This window comes from Engystomops pustulosus, chromosome 9, assembly GCF_040894005.1.
Source record: "Engystomops pustulosus chromosome 9, aEngPut4.maternal, whole genome shotgun sequence".
NCBI lineage: Eukaryota > Metazoa > Chordata > Amphibia > Anura > Leptodactylidae > Engystomops > Engystomops pustulosus.
Window position 1 is genome coordinate 76,701,680 of NC_092419.1, and position 19,505 is coordinate 76,721,184.

The 19,505-nt window shown below is 42.4% G+C and overlaps 1 protein-coding gene across 1 annotated transcript; it reads right to left on the reverse strand.

Moving 5' to 3' along the window:
* Positions 1-1,458: 1,458 nt before the first annotated feature.
* Positions 1,459-7,132, reverse strand: LOC140076860 (ras-related protein Rab-38-like). Its single transcript, XM_072123615.1, has 3 exons — positions 6,931-7,132; positions 5,735-6,009; positions 1,459-1,826 (listed from the first exon to the last, which is right to left on the reverse strand). Exons 1-3 carry the CDS (start codon positions 7,130-7,132, stop codon positions 1,671-1,673), a joined length of 633 nt encoding a protein of 210 aa, XP_071979716.1. The 3' UTR covers positions 1,459-1,670.
* Positions 7,133-19,505: the final 12,373 nt, after the last annotated feature.

Genomic DNA, 19,505 nt, shown 5'->3' on the forward strand with positions numbered 1-19,505 from the left:
AACTTCCTGCACAGGTATTTAAGAATTGTATGCACCACAAATGTGTCGCACACATCCCTTTTGTGTCGCGGCTGCACTATTCTTCATGCAGCACAAATTACTGCACCGAAATTGGTGTTCCCGTGCTCAGTTGGATCATGCACCAGATTTAACATGCAAAGTCCGACAGAAATGTGTTGCATTGTGTGTACTCTGTCGGGGAAGTGCAGAGGGACCAGATTCAAGAAGAATGTGTGCTGAGATCCTGAATCTGGCGCCTCCTGCACACTACACAAGCAAACTGCACATAGTATTGTAAGTAAGTGTGGGCCATGTGTCAGTAAGGACATTTATATAAAGTTTTTTTTTAATCATGTGTAAAATGCCAGTTTTACCAATAATTAGAAAACATGTCCAGAAACAGCACCACACCTGTCCATGTCAGGATGCGGGGTCAGTGAATCCCTTGGACCACAGCGGGAGATGGTACTAGTCGATACCTGAGACCGGAGTCTAAGTGGCACCGATCGGGGTGGCACCCGTGTGCTGTACCATAGGATGTTGAGGTACAGCACAGCACCTGACACATAGACAGATTTGAATTGATTTAGAAAAAGCAGACCTTTTTCTAATCCCTTAAAGGGAACCTACCACCACGAATTTACCTATAAAGGTAGAACGGGTGGTAGGTGGATCAAAGGGATGTGAGAATAGCCCTTTTAAGGGCTAATCCTCACGTCCCCGCACTGTTTCGCATGTGCAGACAGCAGGCTCGTCGGAGGAGGGCGTGCAGCTACGAGGAGCTGCGCGCCGAAGATTGTGGGTAGGAGGAGTAAAGAGGCTACTGGGGCGTGGAGTAGCCACGCCGTGTAGCCTTACCTGCGGCTACTCCATGCCCCATTAACCGCATAACAAAATTTACATATAGAGATAATAAAAGATATCGTAACAGTGCGGGGACGTGAAGATTGGCACTTAAAAGGGCTATGCTCACCTCTTATTGATCCACCTACCACCCGATCTACCTTTATAGGCAGATTCGTGGTGGTAGGTTCCCTTTAAAATCTGTGAGGCCAGTTTCAGACAACTGTGGTTAGTTTGTAAAATACCTACCAACCACAGTGCAGGGGACGGATCTCTGAGCATTGTTGTGATATATATTCAGATCATCATAGTGATATATGATGCAAGAAAGCCCAGCAAAAAACGGAATCATGATTGGAGTCGGGAAGGGTTTCCTTGTATTACTATGATGCTTTTATGAATTGTGGTTGGTCTGTGAAAAGGACACTGTGATTGATGGACCAACCAGTTTAGTGTGATCACACATCTATTATGTCACCAAACCATTTGCCTATCCTCCTAAATATACAGTTTTCAATTAATTTGAATTGGTAAAACCTGAACACTACAGCAATAACTTATATATAAACAAAAAAATAAGTTTAATGTAGAAACCAAATGATATATAAAGTTCAGTACAATGAATAAGGTCATATATACAATAGTATAGATCTGCATAGTGCAGGGCACTTTTTCATTTTTTAAAAAAGTATTTTGTAATTTTTTTTTATTGTTTGTCACAGTTTGGACCCTCTGTCCCCAGTAATTTTCCAACACATGCCATAGACAAACACCACAAGTCATGTCATTTCTCACAGTGTCGTCTCACGCCAACATTGTCCCATAACTCAGGTGCCACAGCATTGTGAGCAGCCTTTAGCGTAGCTAAAATTCAGATGAGATGGCCTTACAATGGTTGGATCCGTTGTGGGTTCACTCTCCTCCTTGTTTGCAATCATTTCTTTTATTAAACATGACATTGCTTCATGGATGTTCACATTATCCTGTGGAAGGAATATCCTGTGTCATCAACAGCTTTGGATTGTACAGATTTAATGCATACACCATGAGCATACAGGTTATCACATTGCCAGTCTATGTATAATCTCTAATTTACAAATTATACAAATTTACTAAATAATTTTTGTATCAAATCCTTCAGTTTCTTGAAATATTGTTAAATAGGAACTTTATTTAGCTCCAGTGGATAGAAATCGATCTAGTTCATTTAAAAAAAAAAAGTGCACAGATACTTGGAGTTAGGGTGCCCATTCATAGGCAATGCCAGCCAACCCTGCCCACCATGTGATCTACCCACCATGTAATAGCCATAGGAGTGCACTGACTATTGGCACCACCCTGTAGAATATATAGTATATTTACACTATTCCCCTGTGTCTCCAAGCTCCTCCAATTCTGTGAATTCAACTGTATACATATCCTTATATATGTTATTGTTATCCCCTATCCACAGGCTAACAATGTAAAAAAAAAGAGAGAGAGAGTGTCAGAGATAGTCGTGTTCTGTGCCATGCGATTTCTGGTGCTCCCATAGTATTGACATGCTCAAACAATTGATTGAATTAGCAAGAATAGGACCATTCTTGAGAACACATTAGATTGTTACTCCCTATCCGGCAGTTAGGGGATAACAATACTTCTTTGCACTGCTTTCTATAAGGTGCAGTTACAATTGAATATAGCAAAACTAAAGTGTAGGAACTACTTGGTGCAAAATAGCCTTATTAGACATCTGCTCTGCTCTCATATACTAGGAAGGGTCATTAAAAAGAACATATCATCAGGATCACACATTTTCACCTAGTGAGTGGTTCTCAAAGACTTTTTAATACTATTTCCACTATTTTAAAAAATATATTAAAGGTTACCTGGCCCCCTGCCAGCAAATGCAGAGAGTCACAAGGGCATTGCAATCTCTGTGTTGTAATTATGGTGAAGTGCTCTGGTGTAGCACATGTTCATGTGAAAGTAGCCTAAGGCAGGGGTGTACAACCTTTATGGGTCCATAGGCTGCATTGTCAGACTGCTCAGTTTCATGTGCCACACTAGTAAGCAGAACCCTAGATGCGCCATAGAGCAGGCTATAATACTGGAGAACCCCAACACTAATGTATAATACAGCCACCCCCCCACCCCCCCACCCTCCCACACCCAACTTCCCAGAGCTGACTATAACACAGGAGACCTCCAGAGCTCAAGGGCAATACTGTAGACCTCTAGAGCAGACTATAAAACTGGAGACCACCAAAGATAAACTCTAATACCAGAGACCACCAGAGCAGGCTTTTTCATACCCTCTTTCCTGCTGTATGTGAATTATACTAAGAAGAAGGGGGAGAAAAGGAGCTTTCCGGATTTACACGCTGAACATGTACAAAAAAATGTACAACCAAACAAACTCCAATGTGAACCAAACCAACATTCCACAAACTCCAGCATACGGTTACAATAACATATGCACTTTACATTACAAACACTAAAGCTGCACTTTACACTCAAACATTTACACATATACCTACTTCTTCAGAACTGCACACATGCAAACATTGTAAAGCATGTGGATCCTCGTTCCTGATCGCAAGCATTTTGGTGAAAACGCATCCGAGATCAGATGAAGCTCCTATCTGCTGCGTCTTAATTGCTTTTCAACACGCGACTCAAATGCAGTACATGAAGGTGGCAACAAGGCAATTATTATGGGCAGTTCTTTCTTATGCTGTTCCACACCATAGGGGGTAGGTGAAGAGGATAACTGACTGGGGATCAAGGAAGGGTAGGGCCTGCACATCACACAAAGCAAACAGGGACACATGAAGGAGACATACTTTGGGGGACTGTAGGCCAGGGGTCTTTCCTGTGTCCTCCATACCCTGCTGATTTCTGTCGCTGTCTGTTCTTTCCCCTCCTCCAACTACAGAACAGGTCTTTGGTAACATTACACAGGAGGGAGGGGGAGGCTCTCACACTGCAGCCTTGCCCAGCACACAGACTTCACAAGTGCACCAGTGATGGGAAAATCCGGCTCTTCTGAGTGAGTTGGCTCATTACGCTCCGCTCACCGACAAGAGCCGACTCTTCTGGCTCCTGAACGGCTCCCTATTAAATATATGATAGGGAGCCGCAGGCCAGTCAGTCACACCATACCACTTTTAACCCGATTTTATAGGGTTAAAGGGGACGTGGTGAGCTGTTTAGGGGTGAGGTTTAGTGAGGCATTGGCGAACAACCCATCACTAGTGTGCACTGGAGTCTCAGTTAGTGAGAGGGGAGTCTGGCACTTCTTATTGAGCTGGATCATTAGGCTTAGCTCACTAAAAGAGCCATCTCTTCTGGCTCCTGAATCACTCCCTATGTAATTAGATCAGGGATCTTTTTCAGGCATATAGCCACCCATCATCACCTTATATCGTTCACCTGAAAGAGACAGCTTTTAGAGCCAGCTCGTTCATGAACAACCCATCCCTAGTCTCAGTGGCGTAACTAGAAGCTGATGGGCCCCATTGAAAGTCTGTGCCAGGTCCCCGACTATCTGGTTTATAGTAATAGGGAAAGTGACACCATAATGGCCCCCTAAACCTCTTGGGCCCGGGTGCGACCGCAACCTCTGCACCCCCTCAAGTTTCGCCCCTGCCTAGTCTCTTCGTTCTCCAGAGGAAGCATCTTCCCTGAAGAGAATAGCAACAGGTAATAATTGTGAATACCGCAGTACTGTGCCCTGCCTGCAGCTGGCCAGTTATTCATAATTATCCGTTGCGCTGTCACAGCCTTTTTATCACTATTGTCAACAGTGGGCTCTGCAGGTAGCAGGACGCAGGTTGAGCACCCATGTTCTAAAGAGATATACACCATCTCTCTTCTATCAAAAGAAGATTCAGTACAGGGATACCACCAGAGATGGCTGGCAGATAATTCTCCTCTCTTCAGCAGTAGCACATGCAAGCTCTGCTACATTGAGCATTCATGTATATTAAGGATGGGGGGGTCAGGAAGAGTAGCGCATGGCTGAAGGAACATTAAACAGCTGTCTAAACTGTATGACCATCTTTAGAGTGCAGCTGCTACAGCTATGTCTTCTGTCCCTGATCTTCAAATAACCAAATTTTCATCCACATGAAGTATTTGTTTGGGCCAAGATCAGGCTTTGGGTGATTTGTGATCCTAAAAAGATTTCAAAGTACAAAATACAAATACTTTATTCAGTTTTGAATGGAGAGGTTTCAGGTTCACAGTGACATGTCTTCTTTTATTTTAAGCCACTTCAATCAGGAGTGGATTTACTTGCGAGTGTGATGCGATGAACTCGTATGACACTCGCAACATGTGCTGCCTGCATCTCCTGGCCCAAACGCTGCACAATGGAACTGAACTGACATCCTGAGTTCAGTTCTGGTTTGCAGCGTTCGGGACGGGAGATGCAGGCAGCACGTGTTGCGAGTGTGATACGAGTTCATTGCAACACACTCGCAAGTGTAGAACCAAGGATTGCTTGGGGTCCCTGTTATGGCGGTGAATTCCACACTGATGTCCTTAGGACAACTAATACAGTTTAAAACAATGACAGAGCAGGGAGTGAGAGACTCTTTGCCTCTTAGAGTGGAGCTGTGCATTAGGAGGATCCCATACATAAATTTTGTTTGGGGCCCAAGAAACTAAAAATTCGCTCACAAGTCTAACAATTAACAATAAAGCTTAAGTGCAGACACATTTAATAACTGTTATAACTGTTTATTGTAACCCAAGGCTAAAATACAGTAAATTGCCAATGTCCAGAGGTCCGTTTGTAACTAGGGGTTGTCTGTAAGTCGGGTGTTCTTAAGTAGGGGACCGCTTATAATATGCCAAAAACATGTTTGGTAGAAGAAAACATACATTCTAGGCACTAATATTTTACCTTAGCAGATGTCATAAGACAATCTTTAAATTCCAGCTCAAGGCCCATGTTCTCCACATTTTGGACTCGTGCTCCATGGGGAAGTAAATCACTTTTGTTTCCAATTAGAATCGCTGGAATGGGCTTTCCATTCTTCAGCATGACCTTAGAGTCCAGGTCATCTTTCCAGCGCTGAACCGACTGTAGTGTAACAGCCCGACCCAAGTCGCACACCACAAATGCACCAGCTGCTTCACGGTAATAGAGACGAGTCATATGACCGAATCGCTCCTGACCTTTGTGAAAACATTTCGTTATTACATATTTATATACCCCCTTCGCTTCAATTCAGTATGTACAATTATTGATCATTGGTCAAATATATTAGCTATGTTATTATTATCACCTGCACTATTTTATAAAAGAAAAATATATTTTAATTTGAGTTACACTTTAATAGTACTGGTTTTTCACAGCTTTCAGTTTATGCATTTCAAAAGCCTTTTTATTCATCTACAAGGTGACATGATGGCTTCTACACTACATGTTCTATATTTAGAGATAACCAGGTTGGAGCAGTTTGAAACAAATTTGACAGTTCTGTCCAATTTTTATGCTGTAAAAGTAACATGGAAACATTTATCAGTGAGTAAACTACTTTTTTAAAAAAATAGGGATTGTTATATTTTATCATGTATACCTGTTGTTAAAAAGAGAGGCTTCTGGAACTTTTTAGATCCATTAAACTATACTATAGCTAAGCTGAGCATCAATCCCTGCTCAGCATAATGTGGCATGGTTTTGAGGGGGAATTGGTTAGAAGTAATCTGAAGCACTAAGAAAACTCACCATGTACCTCAACCCATATAATGACAGCATTATATAGGTTAAATTAATTCTTCACTCAATTTATTAATTAGGCATGTGGTAATAGCCAAAGTCCAATCTCATGAGTTTATGATATAAATTAATTTCATATTACAAATGTGGAATATAAAGGGAACATATATTTTAACGGCACTGTATAAACCAAATGTGAACACGTTGAGCATCTGATGGCCTAATATGTGTATTGTAAATGTACGTGGATGAAATTTACTTCTTTATGTGTAGCACCAGATACAAGGATACCATATTCTATGGGTAGATTACAAAGACGTAATAGCATTGATAAAACTCTACTGTGACATTCTGACTAAATAATTCCAAAAACTCACCAGCAATATCCCAAAGCTGAAGCCTCACTACGGTGTCTTTCTCCCAGTTCAGGATCTTAAGAGCAAAATCCACACCAATAGTAGCTCTGTAACAATTTGAGTAGATGTTGTGGACATATCTCTGTATGATAGAAGTTTTTCCCACTCCGAGATCTCCGACTACTAGCACTTTAAAGAGGAACTCTCTCTTCGGGGAGCTCATGGTCCTGTCCACTCAAACATGTGACTTGCCTCTGAACTCCTGGGTGCTCTGCATATAAGCTCTCTACTTTGTGTATTCAGAGTGTGGTAGAATTCCACATTTAGGTGATAACAAAGTCTGTTAACCATTTCAGTCTTCTATATGTATATTACAGTGCCATATCATGCACATAATACATCATAATTTTATACAGTACAATTATATTTTGCAGCACTTTACAAATGAATGAATTTATATAGCTTTCAGGGCATACAAGAAATCAGTAATTACTCACCGGTAATTGTATTTCCTGAAGCTAAAAATTTTAATAAAATTTTATTAAAAAAAATAAAACATAAAAAATTATATTAAAAAAACCTAAAAATTCAAATCACCCCCCTTTCCCTAGAACTGATATAAATATAAATAAACAGTAAAAATCATAAACACATTAGGTATCGCCGCGTCCGAAAATGCCCGATCTATCAAAATATAAGAATGTTTTTTTACTGCGTTTAACCCCGTAACGGAAAATAGTGCCCAAAGTCGCAAATGGCATTTTTTTGCCATTTTGAAAAATATAAAAAATTCAATAAAAAGTGATCAAAAGGTCGTACAATTCTAAAAATAAAAGCATTGAAAACGTCATCAAAAGTCGCAAAAAATTACACCACCCACAGCTCCATACACCAAAGTATGAAAAAGTTATTAGCGCAAGAAGACGGCAAAATGAAGAATTTTTTTTTTGTACAGGAGGTTTTAATTTTTGTAAATGTATGAAAACATTATAAAACCTATACAAATTTGGTATCCCTGTGATCGTATTGACCCAATGAATAAATTAGACATGTCATTTGGAGCGCACAGTGAAAGACGTAAAATCCACGCCCACAAGAAAACGGCGCAAATGCGTTTTTTCACCATTTTCACTGCATTCAGAATTTTTTTCCCGCTTCCCAGTATATGGCATAGACAATTAAATGCCAACACTATGAAGTGCAATTCGTTACGCAGAAAACAAGCCATCACACAGCTCTCTACATGGAAAAATAAAAAAGTTATAGATTTTTGAAGGTGGGGTGTGAAAAATAAAGACGCAAAAACGAAAAAGGGCCTGGTCCTTAAGAGGTTAAACAATTAGTGTCTTGGCTGACTCCACCTATATAAGGCCAGAGCACACACAACCCTTGTATTTCTTTTTCTCTTAGGTATGAAGGAAGAGTTCAGGTCCTGTGTGTCTACACAGAAAGAAAAAAAAAATATCCAGATAATAAGTTTTTCTAGGTCCTCTGTGTCTTTACACAGAACACTTGGATGGACCGGCCCGGGTTGTATACGCTGCATGGAGAGCCTGTACAGCTATCCTGTCTTTACAGGGGTAATAGCTGAGGCTGTGGTGTGTATCTACCACCATGTACCAGGCACATGAGATCGCTCCTGCATCTCCTACCTGCTGGGCCTTGTGGTTCATCACCCTGCGTGCCTCACCAGCAGACGCCTGGATCCCCTCCTGCATAGGCCGCAGCCCAGGTAAGAGCCTGTACAGCTATCCTGTCCTTACAGGGGTAATAATACAGATTGTTGTGTATCTACCACACATGACTGACACATGAGATCGCTCCTGCATCTCCCACCTGCTGGGCCTTGTGGTTCATCACCCTGCGTGCCTCACCAGCAGACGCCTGGATCCCCTCCTGCATAGGCCGCAGCTCAGGCTGTATACCATAGCACTGCTGGTCTCTGGCCTGGAGGAGCCTGTACAGCTATCCTGTCCTTACAGGGGTAATAGCTGAGGCTGTGGTGTACATCGGCCACCATGTACCCGGCACATGAGATCGCTCCTGCATCTCCCACCTGCTGGGCCTTGTGGTTCATCACCCTGCGTGCCTCACCAGCAGACGCCTGGATCCCCTCCTGCATAGGCCGCAGCCCAGGTAAGAGCCTGTACAGCTATCCTGTCCTTACAGGGGTAATAATACAGATTGTTGTGTATCTACCACACATGACTGACACATGAGATCGCTCCTGCATCTCCTACCTTCTGGGCCTTGTGGTTCATCACCCTGCGTGCCTCACCAGCAGACGCCTGGATCCCCTCCTACATAGGCCGCAGCCCAGGTAAGAGCCTGTACAGCCATCCTGCCCTTACAGGGGTAATAATACAGACTGTGTTGAATATCTACCACACATCACTGACACATGAGATCACTCCTGCATCTCCTACCTGCTGGGCCTTGTGGTTCATTAACCCTGCGTGCCTCACCATCGGACGCTTAGATCGCTTCCTGCATAGGCCGCAGCCCAGCGCTGCTCCTGGTATTAACCATTTGTTCATCTGGATGGAGGCAGCATATTGTATCAGTGAGTATATCCAGGCTGTATATATGTTATACGGTTTTTTAACCTGTTTTCTCCTGCTGGAGATCTCTGCATATTGTACAGTATTTACACGGTTACCACATGTTGTACACAGATTTCCGCATGTCCTGCTATCAGTTGCAGTACAGGGAGCTTTACATGTCAGCTCCTGGGATATAGACTGTGAGCACCTGCTTGGCCTGCGCTCCTGTCATGGACACTCTGGTGTATGTGTCAGCCATCATTGCTATGTATTTATGCTATGCATTTTCAATTTGCATTCACCCGTTGCAGTCATATCATCTAACCTCACAGCAGGTCTCAGCTGCCAGATAACCTCTGCCCTCTGCAAGACCAGGTAAGAGGATTGCTCAGGTCTCCTATGTATTCCTGCTGATTGCATTGGTATAATGTCTTACTGCTGAATGCTCAGGTCACCTATGTATTGCTGCTGAATGCATTGGTATTATGTCTACCTGCTGAATGCTCAGGTCTCCTATGTATCCCTGCTAAATGCATTGGTATAATGTCTACCTGCTGAATGCTCAGGTCTAATGTCTCCTATGTATCCTTGCTGAATGCTCAGGTATAATGTCTACCTTGCTAGATGCATAGATCTTTATTGCATTTCAAGTCACTCCTGCGAAGGCAACACCTTCCATGAGCAGGTAAAAAGCCACTTAACTCAAAACCGTGGGAGTTAGTGCATCTGGCCTGGTGGAATATCAACAATAAGAAGGAGGTCCTTCTCTTCAGATTGGCCAAAGTCTTTATCAGACGCCTGGTGTCCTCAACAATACATCGAATATACACTCTGTAACCTTCCCACCTGACAGATGCTGACCAGCAATCTGCTCGCTGTATATCTCTGCCTCAGAGGTATCACTGCACGGCATCAACTGTCCTATCAGATCTTCATATTGCCTCCACATCGGGAGAACATCGGGATAGCGCTTCAGACTCCTGCCCACTGCATTGCCAGTCACATCCTTAAAGCTTCCATACCTGGAGGACTGGAACCAGTCCCAATAATTCATGGCAAGGAAATGCCGGATTCTTCATCCTCACACATTAGCCAGAGGGATACGTCTTTCGGAGGCTGGGGTCCCATGTAGGAGATGACAAGGATCATAAGTCATGGAACACTCAAGAGAAAATATTGTCTTCTATTGATCGGGAGCTGTGAGCCAATCAGACCAGCGTTACAATACTATGTTATTATTCTAACGCGTCTATCTCGTCTGCAGCAATCACAATGTAATTTACTGTCAAGAGGTTCTGAAGTCCCAACTTACAAGAGAATGCAAAATCCTGCCCTAAGCAGAGGCAAATCTTCAGCTGTTGACATTTCATATCCTTAGTCATATTTCTGATATCCAGAATACTCGCTATCAGTGGCGTTACTACCGCCGTAGCATCCGTAGGAGTGATGCTAATGGCCAGTCCAGGACCCACGGGCGAATCATAAATTATGCACGTTGTGTACCTAGGCGGGCTTGGCCCTATTGACCATGACACATCCCGGACTGCGCTGAGTGGAGGTCCAGGGCGCCAACTCACAAAGGATATATCTTCTGTTTCCACTAAAAGCCTAAAGCCAGGAGAATCCTCAAAAGCAGCCTATCATGTTCATGCTTGGTGGCCACAATATCGCCCAGGAGGATGTCCTTCAAGGATCCCTACCTTAACATTCTGCCAAAAAGCATCATGTTACTTTCCTGCTCAACCTTCATCCAACGATTTCTACAGTCTTCAGAACAATTCTTTTAAACAACACATTTTCAAAGACCTTTTATAAGGGGGCAAATTGTCCACATGGATCATTGACTCCATGATATGCTGTTGAGTCTCTCTGGTCATGAAGCTCCAGACCAGCTGAGAGCCAAGTCTACATCAGCTTCTTTAGCTGAGCTCTGTCACGTCTATCAGTTCTACAGAGAAGCCACGTGGTCCTCTCCATCCTCATCTATAAATCTGTGCAGGATGGACTTCTATGCCTCCTAAGGTTTCAGCCTTACACAAAGTGGTGCTTCAGCAGGCGACTAAGATCCCTCCCCATAAGTACTGCTTGCTACATCCCATATGTGTGCTGCCGAACAGCCGAAAAAGGAGGAAATTTGCTTACCTAAATTTCCATTTCTTTTAGTCCGTGAGGCAGCACAACTTTCCCACCCTTAAATGATGAAACGTTATTGCTATATACCATACAAGGGTTGTGTGTGTACTCCGGCCTTATATAGGTGGAGTCAGCCAAGACACTAATTGTTTAATTGTCTACTACTGCTTGTTAACCTGTTCTCTTCTGAGTTGTACCTAGGGGAAGAATCCCATATGTGTGCTGCCTCACGGACTGAAAGAAATGGAAATTTCGGTAAGCAAATTTCCTCCATACTGGAGAGAGGGGTCCATCCATAGGGACGGGAAACCCTTAAAGCTCCACGCCCATGGGCTGGTTTCAGGAAATACAATTAAAGCTGAGTAATTATCAATTTCCCCGTTTCACCGCTACAGCACCATGCCAGAGAGGATAACAAAGAAGAATTAGGGAGGGACCACCGATGAGAGTACCCTGCAACCAAAGGATAATTCATGTGCACCTGCCACATCTAATCTATAATGCTTAAAAATGTGTGTGGTGTAGACCAAGTTGCTGCCTGGCATATCTGATTTACAGACACCTCTCTAAATTGTTCAAGAGGAGGAAACCACTCTGGTGGAGTGAGCCTTCAATCCCTCTAGTACTGGCATGTTGGCAGCTGCATAAGCCGTTGCGATGGCCATCTTTATCCACCTGGAAATTGAAGCTGAAGAGGCCATCTGATCTTCCTCCATATAATATGAACAAGCTATATGTCTTTCTCCAACTTGCTGTACTATCTAGATAGATTTCAGAAGGACTATTATAGCCTAACTTGTGAAATTCTTTCTTTCTGTCAGAGACTTGATTTGTGACAGGATAGTGAGAAGCACTATACTGTCATCTAGGATCTTACTTGAAGGAGCTCTGTAGGATAAGGCTGATATTTCCCCTATTAGATTAGCTGATGTTTTAGAAACTAGGAATACCGATTTTTATAGTCAGCCACTTATCTGAAATCTCCTCTAGGGGTTCAAAGAGGTCTTTAATTAAAGTGTTTAGGACCAATGTGAGGTTCCAGGGAGGGTTCTGAAGGGAGTGATCCGAGAAGCAGCCTTAAAATACATTTACCACCAGGATGAAGGTGGCTGCAGAATATCAGAGAATATTTTGCGGAAGGTAAATTCTTTGATCCAATCATAAATCTCTGCCATCCCATTTCTCTGACATGTACAGCTGAAGAGGTCAAGAATAAAGTTACGCCCAACAATGACCGAATGGACAGGGAATGATGCACCAGCACGGACTGGACAGTCATTCGAAGTTGGTTTATGTTTTAGTGTGGTGGAAATGATATCTGGCAGGAAAAGTCTAGTCGGATTTCAAGGAAAACTTTTGATTTTGTTGGGATCAGAGAGAATAACCAGTGTTTATTATCCACAGGAGGTGATCCAATGTCTCTTGAACCTGCAGGAGTTGTAACATTATTGCTTCCTCTTACCCACACGGCCACTCTCATATTCTTTTGAAACTCTGGATGAATCGGGATGTGGTAGTAGGCATCCGAGAGGTCTATTGATGCAGCAATCCTGGTAAATTAGATTTATCGGAGAGAAATGGGAAATAGTGCTCACACACCTGGACAGGCAGCTTGTAATCCAGTCTTCAATCCTCCGAGAAGCAAGAGAGCCTAGTCTGCCTTCCACAGACACAATGGGGCAGATTTACTTACCCAGCCCATTCGCGATCCAGCGGCGCGTTCTCTGCGGTGGATTCGGGTCCGGCAGGGATTTATTAAGGTAGTTCCTCCGCCGTCCACCAGGTGGCGCTGCTGCGCTGAAAAGCATTGGAACGCGCTGGAGTTCACCGGCTCGGGCTGAATGAAGGTAAGTGCAAGCTCCGCAACAGATTTTTTATTTTAAATGTGGCGGTTTTTCTGAATGTGTCGGGTTTTTGTTCGGCCACGCCCCCCCCCCCGATTTCCGTCACGTGCATGCCAGCGCCGATGCGCCACAATCCGATCACGTGCGCCAAAATCCTGGGGCAATTCAGGGGAAATCGGCGCAAATCGGAAATATTCAGGTAACACGTCGGGAAAACGCGAATCGGGCTCTTAGTAAATGACCCCCAATTAGTAAAATTTCAAGCAAGGAAATGGCTCAGCATCGATGAGTAAAATTCAACTTTTCTTTATTTCATCAAGTTAAAAATCCATAGCAAACACCAATGCGTTTCAGGAGTTCAAGCTCCCTTAGTCATTGTAACCATTTGCACAGAATACAGCCTTATTTAACCCCTTAACGCTGAAGCCACTTTTCACCTTCCTGACACGGCCCATTTTTTCAAATCTGCCCTGTGTCACTTTAAATGGTTATAGCTTTGGAACGCTTTAACATATCCAAGTGATTTTAAAATTGTCTTCTCGTGACACTTTGTACTTCATGTTAGTTGAAAAATTTTGGTGGTATGTTTTGCATTAAATATCAGATATTTGGTGAAAATTTGGAAAAATTCTTGATTTTCAAACTTCAAAATGTTCTACTTTTTCCATACATGGTCATAACCGCAAAAATACTTAATAACTGAAATTCACTAAATGTCTTCTTTATGCCTCCATGGTTTTTTATGCATACTCTTATTTTTGTAGGATGTTATGGGGCTTTGAACGTTAGGTGCAATTTTTCACATTTCTTAAAAAACGCAAAATCCTGCTATTGAGGGACCTTCTCAGGTTTCAAGTCACTTTGAGAGGCCTAAATAAAAGTAAAACCCCATAAATTACCCCATTATAGAAACTACACCCCTCAACGGATATAAAACAACTTTTATGAAGTTTGTTAACCCTTTAATTGTTTTACAGGTTTTAAAACAAAATCGGATACCATTTTGAAAGTAAATTTTTATTGGCTAAATAATGTACAAATTCTCAGGGGATAAAATACCAAAACGCTCCACAAAATTTGATACCCAATCCCTCCCACGTATAACAATACCCCATATGTGGTGGTAACCTGCTGTATGGGCACACGCCAGGGCATCGAAGGGAAGCTGCGCCATTCAGACTAGATTATGCATTGTCACTTTTCATTGGCTATATAATCTTTATTTTTTTGGCAATTTGGACATATAAGGGCTTATTTTTTGCGACATGAGATGCACTTTACAAATACTTCATTTTAGTGGGTCATTAGCTTATTGATGAGATTTTCTTAACTCTTGAATGTATGGGTGAAAAGAAAATTGTCAATTTTGGTTTCCTTTCTTTTTATATTTTTTGGGGGTCGTACACCGTACACTAAAACTACTATTATATCTTTATTCTATAGGTCACTACGATTACGGTGATACCTCATTTATATAGTTTTTCATTTATTTTTACAATTTTACTGGATAAAAACTAATATAGAGGAAATCTCATTTGTTTTTGCATTGCCATCTTTTCGGAGACGTAACTTTAATATTTTTTGGTTGACAGAGCTAGTTTAGGACTTATTTTTTACGTGTTCAGTGGTACCATTTTGGCGCACATAACTTTTTTTGATCACTTTTTAGAACATTTTTTTGTAGAGATTTTATGAAAAATTTACATTTTTGGCGAGTTTTTTTTTTCCGATCGAGGGTGTTAGAGGCAGGTGTCAGCTATAATATATAGCTGACACCCACAGCTTCTGGCCCCAGCTCCGTTCAGGAGCTGGTGCTAGAAGCATGACGTAATAGCACTGCATTTTGTGGGAACGCACCTCCCGCGATGCAGTACTATTACGTCAAATGTCGGTAAGGGGTTAAAAGAAAATGGACTCACAAGGGCGGGTACACCCAAATCTGGACGTCATTTCCTTTACACATGGCAGATACAATTGCAACATTTTTCCACAACAAATTTACACATTATTTCAAAAGATCACCATCAGGACTTCCCTAAAATTTATACCAGACGGTGTTCTGGTATTTAAATTCATTATTCAATATGCCTCCCGTTTCCTTAAGGTTTTAAGCCAATCCCCACTGGTTTCTGGTTTATTGACCCTTTCCACACTGAAAAAAATTCAAGAAATTTATTGTCCTATTATGTTTTTCTACAAAATGCTTGGTGGCCCCAGAAATCCCCTTACTCTTTTTTGATACATCTCCAATGTGTGCGCTTATCCGATCCTTTATTTTTCCTTTTGCACTCCCCCCATATGTAATCGAGCACGCAGTGCATTCGATAATATATATCGCATAGTCTGTATTGCAATTGATAAATGTTTCTATATCAAATGATCTATCACTATTATTTACAGTATTACATTTTTTGGCATATGTGCACATACTGCACCTATTCTCGTGACAGGGGAAGAACCCTTTTTGTGAGACCCAAATTTTTTTAGTTTTTTGTTCTCTATAGAAACTGGGGGACACTATGCTACCAATTGTTCTGCCGAGTCTGGCCACAAACTGAACCCCATCTTGTAAGATCGAACGCAGTTTTGTGTCACTATTCAACATCGGCAGTTATTTTTTCAAAATATTGCACACTAAATTTGTTGAAAAAGTAATTCTCTTATTTTTTTCACATATTTTTGGGAACGGTTTCTATGCATTTTTTTTGCATTTTCAATGTGCCAGTGTTTGTACCCTCTTGCTTTTTAATTTAAAGCCAGTCTATCACATTCCAAATGAAAAGTCTCCAATTTCTTTTTAACCTATGCATCGATTTAATTGTATGGCTCTGATGGCAGCTATCTGCCTGTAAGATAGATTTAACAGCTTGTGGTTTAAAGTATGTCTCAGTTATAATTCTTTTATGTTTGGAATCTCCTATAAGGAGCAAATCCAGAAATTGTATCTTATCCTTAGCCATATCCCCTGTAAAAAGTTAAATTGCAAGAATTATTATTGATGTATTCCCTAAATAATTTTTTTTTTAAATTTCTGGTCTCTTGCAAATGATGAGGATGTCGTCTATGAATCTGCCATACCATAAAATATCATCCATAAAAGGGTTGGCAGAGTGATAGACTACACCCTCCCCTTCCCCCCAGGACATGCATAGGTTAGCTATTGATGGGCTGAATTTTGACCCAATCGGGGCTCCCTCTATTTGTAGGAAAAAGTCACCATTAAACCAAAAATAATTGGTTTGGAATAGATAGAACACGGCTGATAAGAGAAATTCTTCTAAACTATTGTCGTACCCACTGTATTTATGTAGGTGGTGTTTCAGTGCTCCCAGGGCCAGGTGATGACGGATGCAGGAATACAGGGCTGCGACATTGCATGCCACCCACCTGCATCCCTCATCCCATGCAATATTACGCATAGCCCAGAGCACAGATGTAGTATCCTGCAGGTATCCGGGTGCTCTCTGAACGAGCGGCTGAAGGTGTAAATCCACCCAGTTACTCAGCCCCTCGTTTAGAGAGCCGATGCCCGCAATGATGGTTCTTAAGGGGGGTGGAAATGCAGGTTTGTGGAATTTGGGCAATCCGTGAAATTTCGGTGTAATGGGGTTTTTATTTAACAGGAAATTGACCTCTTTCTGGGTAAAAACCCCTAAAGTCTTTCCTTCCTCTAATAGCCTCAAAAGTTGGTCAGAAAAAGTTCCAACTGGATACTCTATGTCGAGCATGGTATATACACTCTTCTCATATAGCTTGGCATCCAGAATTACCACTGCCCCCCTAGATAGTTGTCCTGAGCGACTCAATTCTTAATTTGTCTATCCTAAGGAACTTGTTTCAGGTTTATTATAGTTCTCATGGAACCGTCTGGTTTCTTTATGTGAAACAGGGTTGAGAAGAATCCCCTGCCCTCCTCCTGTAAAGGGATAATAGTGACGTTATTTCCATTTCCATGGCTTCCTGGGCACTCTTCCCCAGGGTGGAGGTTTTTCTGAATCGCAATGGGGGAATAGACCTGAAGATTAGCATGAGCCTTTCTCTGATGATACTTCGTGTGTATGAGCTTCCTGATATTTTTTACCATTCTTTTCTAAATTTTGAGTCCTTCGCTCTCCCTTCCCCTCCCCCACTGGACTTCTGGCGTCATTTTGGACCCGATTTTTAATTTGTATATGTGGAGTGGCTGAACATAATGCCCTTAGTTCTTTTGTCACTCCTCCTTCACAGAGAATATTGCAGAAGTAATTTTTTGTAGCTAAATCCTTGCTACAACCTTTTAGCCATAGTGCTCTTCCGGTGAAGTTAGAAAGAGACGATGATCTAGCCGTTAATATTAAGGCATTCACAGAGGTATCCGCTAGAAACGCTTAGGCTTTCTGGGCTGTAGTGATATCCACCAAAAGTTGGTCTCTCGGAACTCCAATCTTTACCTTATCTTTGAATTGCATCAACCACATCATCATGGATCTGAACACACAGGTAGTTGCAATCTTTGGTTTAAAGGCTGATAAAGAAGCTTCCCTAGCCTTGAGCAGACAACTATGATCCATTTTTACATTGTATCCTTTAATACTCTCGAGTCCAACGGAAGTGCCGCCTTCTTAGACACCTTGGACATGGCTTTGTCCACCTTCAGGGTTTTATCCCAATGTTTCACATCAGTATCTGCAAAAGGATACTTCTGTTTAACTGCTCTGGGTACAAACACTTTTTATCTGGACTTTTCCATCCTGTTTTTGAGGGACAAGATGTTTTCATGTACCGGGAACACTTACTTCCTTCTTTCCCCTTGTCCCTGGAACATAATATCCTGTATTGTTCTCTGTTTCTTATCCTCTTCCAATTCCATTGTGACCCTTACTAATTTTGAGTAAAGGATCCACATCTTTGGCAGGAAGAAGGGGTCTCCCTCCGATTTGTCCTCATCCTCTGAAATCGAATCCAAGTCTTACCTAGAATAGTCTGATTTCCTTGTGCTGGAAGGGAAGTCGGCTGCTCCCGTCATCTTGCATGATCTATGTACCTCTTGCTGGATGAACGCACACATAGATTCAAACAGGGCTGCATGATCCTGCACCATAACCCGTTGAATACACAACTTACATGCAAGCTTAGAATAAGTGGCTGGCAAGCTTTCCCCACAGACTTAACATTCTTTATTTCTTTCTTTCCTAGAGGGAGGAGGCTCCCTCTATAACAATCAACACATAAGCATTATTAGACCAGTTACAAAGGCCCAGTTACAGCCGTACTCACCACCACAAGGACAACCCATCATCATACCATAGAGTCATCCTTGGTGGTTTACGATAGCTCTACATCTTCCTCTGAACTCATGATCAATGGTAACCAGGAAGATAGAGGCAGGCTCCACAGGGTTGGAGATTGGACCAGCAAGCACAGGCAGCAACATTCCTCTGCAGATAGTATTCAAACGCTGTAGCCAGCTGGGAGTATAGAAACACACAGACTACTGTGTGAGATCCCCGTTTTGAATTTGGCGCCCATCCGCATCATTGGTAACGTGCGATGCAGAGGAATGCCCCACTTCTGGTTCCCGATGGAAGTGGGGCAGTGCAGTGCGTATCCCTGTCGGAGCTGGCCAAAGTCTTCCTCCAGTTGGGCCCCACTCCACACATCAGCTTCTGCAGCATCTGCCACTCCCTACAGGCTTCCAACCTCGTTGCCAGAGATGCACACAGCCCTCCAGGTAGTCGATAAGCTCCATTTCATACCAACGGCGTACAGAGCTTCTGAGAGCCTCACTGAGGCTCTTTAGGGTCTCCTAGAGACAGGAAACCACTGAGGCATGGAAGGAGGCATTGAGCTTTAAGGGTTTCCTGTCCCTGGGAGAGAACCCCTCTCTCTGGTTTGGTGCGGTCATGGTGAAAGGGGGAAACAAGGTTTAATTTCAGGTTTGATTTCAAGGGTTAATTTTAGGTTTTTGCAAAGTAGGACACGGAAATGTTAAAAATGCTCACCTGTATTAACTGGTCAATTCCTGGTGATAAAAGGCCATACTGGAAGTTCTCTAAGCATTGAGGTACCATGGTGCAAGTGACCTGCCAAAGTATTA